This window comes from Lotus japonicus, chromosome 6 (assembly GCF_012489685.1).
Source record: "Lotus japonicus ecotype B-129 chromosome 6, LjGifu_v1.2".
In the NCBI taxonomy this organism is placed as follows: Eukaryota; Viridiplantae; Streptophyta; class Magnoliopsida; order Fabales; family Fabaceae; genus Lotus; species Lotus japonicus.
In genome coordinates, this window is record NC_080046.1 from 9,786,145 (window position 1) to 9,792,315 (window position 6,171).

The 6,171-nt window shown below is 48.2% G+C and overlaps 3 protein-coding genes across 3 annotated transcripts; 2 read left to right on the forward strand and 1 right to left on the reverse strand.

The window, feature by feature from the left end:
* Positions 1-49: 49 nt before the first annotated feature.
* LOC130722226 (uncharacterized) lies at positions 50-1,312 on the reverse strand. The gene is made up of 2 exons (XM_057572897.1): positions 279-1,312; positions 50-190 (listed from the first exon to the last, which is right to left on the reverse strand). Exons 1-2 carry the CDS (start codon positions 577-579, stop codon positions 183-185), a joined length of 309 nt encoding a protein of 102 aa, XP_057428880.1. The 5' UTR covers positions 580-1,312; the 3' UTR covers positions 50-182.
* A 176-nt stretch (positions 1,313-1,488) lies between these two features.
* On the forward strand, positions 1,489-2,700 carry LOC130722225 (proline-rich receptor-like protein kinase PERK12). The gene is made up of 2 exons (XM_057572896.1): positions 1,489-1,664; positions 2,197-2,700. Exon 2 carries the CDS (start codon positions 2,202-2,204, stop codon positions 2,697-2,699), a length of 498 nt encoding a protein of 165 aa, XP_057428879.1. The 5' UTR covers positions 1,489-1,664; positions 2,197-2,201; the 3' UTR covers position 2,700.
* Positions 2,700-4,551, forward strand: LOC130722222 (protein MAINTENANCE OF MERISTEMS-like). The gene is made up of 3 exons (XM_057572891.1): positions 2,700-3,177; positions 3,263-4,023; positions 4,112-4,551. Exons 1-3 carry the CDS (start codon positions 2,946-2,948, stop codon positions 4,466-4,468), a joined length of 1,350 nt encoding a protein of 449 aa, XP_057428874.1. The 5' UTR covers positions 2,700-2,945; the 3' UTR covers positions 4,469-4,551.
* The last annotated feature ends 1,620 nt before the right edge of the window (positions 4,552-6,171 follow it).

The window sequence follows — 6,171 nt, forward strand, 5'->3', positions numbered from 1 at the left end:
GTTTACACAATAATGAAAAAGCAAGGGCAATGACCATACTTGAAACAATGGCTGGCTTTTACAGAGATGTAGAAATCGATTCTTTTCCTCCAAGCGTTTGAATAATCGCTTCCAGAAGCTTAATATCACTATCACGCTTCGCGATTTCTTCTTGCTTCGCACGCAGTTCTTCCATATGCAGCTCAAACACCTCTTAAAAACAAAAATCACAAATCACAAATCAGAAATCGTTAGGGTTTGTTGTTGTTATTGTTGTGGTGTGAAGGAGGAGTGCGTACTCGTGGTATTTTCGAGCTCCTTGGTGACCTCAAGAGCGCGCGATTCAGCGGCTCTCTGAGCGTTCTCGGCGTGTCGCTTCTCGGAGCGAGCGCGTGCGGCGGCGGTGATGGCGGCGTCGAGCTCTCGCTTCAAGGTGTGGACTCGTTGATCGAGGAGCTTGATGGTGCGGGCTTGATCGGCGGCGAGAGAGGCTTTGGAGAAGGTGTCGTCGTCGAGAAGACGGCTTTGGTGAGGAGAAACTTGTGGAGTGATTCTAGATTTGAACTCATCTCTGATAGATTCGTCATCGCTCCGCTCCATCGTTCCCCTTTCTCTTTATCTTCCATGAAACGGGAAAAATTCATATTCAAATACTTCATCATACTCACCCACAGAAGGGAAACCGGAAGAGGTGAATAAAACAACGACACCTTTAGAACTGAAGATGTGGTATAACCGGAAGTTGGGCTTGATCGGCGGCGAGAGAGGCTCCCAATCAGATGCTACATCAAAATCTCCATTCACATCAGAGTCGCTGACGACAAAGGGAAACTCCGGGACGGTCTCGATGCGGTGGCCGCGGGCGGGCGAGGATGAATGACGGAACAACGGAGGCTGCGATGGCGGAGACCAGGGCGTGGCGCTTCTGGTTCACGTTGATCTTGCGGTGCCAGCGGCGCCAGATCTTGGTGGGAGCGAACATGTGACCACCACGGCACATGTTTCCGAAAGCTCCCTGGCCAGCATGGTGGGTACAACCACCGGGGACACGGGGGATACGGGAGAAAGCACGACCAGCTCCTCAAGACTCGGCGGAGCACTGGTGGCCGGCGCGGCGGGAGACGGCGAAAGGCTGGCGGCTGTTTTTGGAGATGTTGAAATGGGCGAAATTTCCGATGTCAGGAAATATTGAAGCTCTCATGACACTAGGGATGGAATGGTGGTGGCAGCATCGGAGGACGCATCGTCTCTTTTTCTGGTGGTGTGGCCGTGGCTGTTTTGGCTCGCCTGGAATAGAGGAGGATGAATCAGTTAGATGAGGGAAAGAGTAAGCGGATCTGATTTGATGAGAGAGGAGAGATATGTGCTTGAGGGGAGTTGGGCCCTATGGGGCTCCCCGCCCCACTTAAAGTGGGGAAATTACTGGAACGCCCCCCTTTAATAGAATACGGAAGCAACATTTCCGTATTCAATACGGAAGTCTTATATCCGTATTATATTAGTATGTAAACCGGCAAGGGTTTATTCAAACCCATTTCAAACTTCATTCCGTATTTTGCCAAGCTCTTCTCCCCTCTTCAACCTTCGATCTCTGTCGCTCCCCTTGCTTGAACCGTGTACTTGAAAGGTTCCATCATCTCCATCAAAGCACTTCACAACCCCATTCTCAGAATTGAAACCTAGAGGTAAGGATTTTTGGACTTTCCCCATTTAACTTGAAATTATGTTAATCATTGAACCCTAGGGTAGTCGATTGTTGCTTGTGTAGAGGTATTGTTGGCTGAAATGTCTTGAATGTGGTTTGGGTTTAGGGCCGATAGCTCATTGTCGTTAATGGCGTTTCTGGGTAAATACGGATCACAGGTTTCCGTATTGAATATGGAAAATGGTATTCCGTATTCAGTATGGAACATGGTTTTCCGTATTGAATACGGAAAAACGTTTTCCGTATTCATCTCAGAACCAAACCCAACACTTATAATTGATTCTGGGTTCAGAATCAATTATAGAAGGTTTCCAAAGCATTTGTGAGTAGTTTCTAGATGCCATAATTGATTATTAGGAAAATAAAAGTTGATCCAAGCATGCATAATCCACAGAAGATCCGATTATCATCTATGTACTTATAAAATTCTAGGAATTTTCCATTTGCTTGCATCATGTTTCTATCTATGGCTGAAATGGTATATATAGTGAATGTTTGCTCTGAATATATAGTGAGAATGAAGAACAGAAAGAGGTCTCATGCTTCTAGTGAGGATGTCGGGGCTACTGAGGATAGACACCGGCGGTTACATGCTTCTAGCCGGCGCGACGATCATGCTGCAACCTCTCAGGCGGTGGAGGCTTCAGCTCCAGTTGTTTCTCCGCCGTCTCCCATGATTGAGGTTCCTCTGGTTGATTATCCGCCGTCTCCCACGGTTGAGATACCTACAGTTGTTTCTCCGCCCTCTCCCATGGTTGAGTCATCAGGCGAGGAGTCCTCAGGCGAGGAGTCTTCCGGCGAGGAGTCATCAGGCGAGGCCTCATCCGGCATGGGAGGATCTGACGAGGATAGTATTCCTCCGCCTACTGTTGATGCTGATGTCCTGCCGCCAGAGCAGGGGGAGCAGGGGGCACAGGGTGGCGAGGAGGACCTGATCCAGAGGTTGCCGCCGTTTCCGGGGGGGCCTATTGAGCTATCGCTCCTCACCCATTATGCTGATCACAAGGCTCCCTAGGCGTGGCATGCACTCCTACGCACAGACGAGCGGTATGTGGACCGTCGACAGTTGAAGGTGGCCACAGCTGGGGGGAAGGTTTGGAACCTTGCTTGTGATGGTGATTCAGACAGTCACAGGCGGGTTCGAGAGTTGATTGAGCAGACGGGTCTTCATCAGCTACCCTATTGCAGCTACCCGGTGACAGATGCAGGCCTTATTTTGGCCCTTGTGGAGCGATGGCATGAGGAGACTAGTAGCTTCCACATGTCGTTCGGGGAGATGACTATCACCTTGGACGACGTGTCGGCTCTTCTCCATCTCCCCATGGGGTCGAGGTTCTATACGCCTAGGAGGGGGGAGAGGGACGAGTGTGCAGCGCTCTGTGCTCAGTTGATGGGAGGATCTGTTGGTATTTATGAGGCTGAGTTTGATACGAATAGGTCCCAGACTATTCGCTTTGGGGTCTTGCAGACCCGGTATGAGGCTGCGTTGGCGGGTATGTCTTAATTATTATTGTATTGTCTTTGTATCTATTATTATTGTATTGTTATAAACTATTAACTTAATTCACTTCATTGTAGAGCACCGATATGAGGACGCTGCACGGATTTGGCTGGTGAACCAGCTAGGCGCCACGCTCTTTGCTAGCAAGAGCGGAGGCTACCATACGACCGTCTACTGGATAGGGATGTTGGAGGATCTTGGTCGAGTGTGCGAGTACGCGTGGGGCGCGATTGCGCTCGCTACGCTATACGACCAGCTTAGTCGAGCGTCCAGGAGGGGGACGGCCCAGATGGGAGGTTTTAGCTCGCTCCTGCTAGGATGGGTCTACGAGTACCTTTCTGACCGCGTCATTATCCGTAGGGCGGATCCGGAGTACTCGCAGGACCAGCCTAGGGCGCGGCGGTGGGCTATGTCCCGGGTCGGGCATGCAGGCCTTGATGAGAGGCGAGTCATGCTCGATGAGCTGACGGTGGATGACGTTATATGGACCCCATTTGAGGACCATCGGGCTCATCGACCACGGGATCCGAGGGCCATGTATTCTGGCTACATCCGGTCGCCATTTGGCCGTGTTGTTCGACGGCATCTACCAGAGAGGGTTCTGCGCCAGTTTGGCTTCATACAGGATGTCCCTCGACACCCCTCTGAGATCCAGACGTCTGGGTCCCTTGCTGAGACCGCAGATGCTGCCTTTGCTGAGTTTGCGCCGCACCTCCGCCCTCAGGGGATCCCCGCTACATATCCGGGAGAGGCTGTGGAGGATTACATGAGGTGGTACAGCGCTGTGTCCCATCGGTTCATCATCCCTGATGATAGGAGGGAGGAGTTCAGTGCAGTGGTAAGTTTGAATTTTATTTTCCATTCAATTGTGATTTTTTGTTCATGATATTTTATTTGTATCTAATGTATCTACATTATTTTTGCAGACTGTTATGCGTCGGGCCGTGGACTTGTTGGAGCAGTCACTCGAGGTGCCAGATGCTCCTGCAGAGGGCACGCATTCCCGATCCCTCACTGAGAGGGCGCTGGATCTTATTAGATCCAATGCCTTCATTGGTACCCAGGGGGTAGCCTTTGCTGCTGTCCGAGGAGCTAGAGCTGCAGGAGGCAGAGGTCGTGGAGACAGAGCGCGTGGAGGCAGAGGCCGTGGAGGCAGAGCCCGTGGAGAGGGTGCTCCTGCAGAGGGTGCTCCTGCAGAGGGTGCGCGTGGAGGCAGAGGCCGTGGAGGCAGAGCCCGTGGACCTAGAGGTCGTAGAGGGGCCGGTAGGGGTCGGGGCGAGTGATTGACTGTATATTTGTATATTTTTTTGTATTTTTATATTATGACATGTGACTCTTTGTATTAGGACTCTCTTTATATTAATCATGCTTTCTATTTTCACTCATTATATGCCGACTCTTGTATTGAAAAAAACCCGTATAACTACACCGTAAATAATCAAAGGCAGGATAAGTAACATAAATAATTCATGGCAAACAGTTTAAAGGGTACACGAAATTATTCAGAAGCAACACGAAAACAAAATTAATCCTCAGTGATATCGATGAAGTCGTGGGGTCCGCTATCCTGTGGAAATACTTTGACTATGTTGGGCAACGTTATATTCAGATAACGAACAGATTTACTCGGTGCAAACACAGCAACCTACAAGTAAATTGCAAATTTAAAAGATTAATGCGTACTTGTTCAAAGGAAGCAAGATTAATGTTTAAGGTAATAAACCTTTTGGAGAACAAGAACAGATCCAACAGTTATGACATTCCTAAATTCCCCGTCAGTGAAGGCCTTGCGATGGACGCTAGCGTCAACGGTGCCCGTAGGGTCCTAAATCAATGCAATCGTGAGAGAAAATGAGACAACAAATTGACGGTTAAAGAAGCTGGACAAAAGCGAGCAAATACCTTGAGGGTAACTTTGGCATCTCCGAAACCATTGGGAGTGCATGATTTAATAACAGCAACAACACTCTCTACTCTCTCAACATTCGTTGTGATTGTGCCCAGCGGAGTGGCAGATTCCACCAATTGCAAAGCTGTAAGCCAAGCATTTGAATTGAAATCAGGATCGGTTTCGGTTGATCTGTCTTCGAGCGCACGCCTCACAAATTCTTGGGTCGGAATGAGTAGTGTGTTAGGGTTGGATCTACGCCCATACATGGCAGCCTGGACGGCGCCAGCTGGCCCATGAATGAGAGGACGAGAGCTGCTAGAAGTGCTGCCTTGACGTTTGCAACGGCGGACTAATGCATCCCAGTCTTGTTCCATTGTTTTTTTTTTATCTTCGAAAGCAAGACATGAAGAAAAGAATGAAGAAGAATAAAGAACCCAGAGAGATTTATAGCAGAATGGTCAAAAGATTTATGGTGTTTGGTGGATAATACAAGTGTGGTTGGGGTTGGTTGGTGGTAGATAGTAATGTCAGGTTTCAAGTTCGTCATTTAGTGGATGAAAATGACAAGACTCTGATGATGGGGTGGTTGGAAATGACAGGACTCTGATGATGGGGTGGATGAAAATGACAGGACTCTGATGACAGAGTGGTTGTCTATGTTAATTATCCCTGATGCTGATTCAAAATAATAAGGCCCATCAATATAACAATGACCATCAAATTAATATTATTAAAAGCAACAAATGAACATCATAAAGGCAAGGCCCATCAGATTAATATTACAGAGCGTTTACAAATGAATATCACACAAAAGTGTGGTGTTAATCTGAGGTGATGTCTACATAGCTTTGGTGAATAAGAGGAACACCAAAAGTAACAAGCCAAGCTTCGTATTCTGATGTGAATCTTCCTAAACGTGTACCATATGGGGCGCACCAGCTTACTGATGTAGGATCAACATACCGTTCCCACTGGAGAGCAATTGGCGGCATAGAATGTCCAGGAGTTAGATGGAGCTACATTATAGAGAATAACAATAAAATTAGATAACTTGCAAATACAACAAATCAATTCACCAATTGGATATTAGTGTAC

Coding starts and splice junctions, on each gene's coding strand:
- LOC130722226 (XM_057572897.1), bottom strand. CDS start 579: ATGGAGCGGAGCGATGACGAATCTATCAGAGATGAGTTCAAATCTAGA.
- LOC130722225 (XM_057572896.1), top strand. CDS start 2,202: ATGAAGAACAGAAAGAGGTCTCATGCTTCTAGTGAGGATGTCGGGGCT.
- LOC130722222 (XM_057572891.1), top strand. CDS start 2,946: ATGTCGTTCGGGGAGATGACTATCACCTTGGACGACGTGTCGGCTCTT. Junction 3,178..3,262: donor GTATGAGGCTGCGTTGGCGG/GTATGTCTTAAT, acceptor ACTTCATTGTAG/AGCACCGATATGAGGACGCT. Junction 4,024..4,111: donor GGGAGGAGTTCAGTGCAGTG/GTAAGTTTGAAT, acceptor TTATTTTTGCAG/ACTGTTATGCGTCGGGCCGT.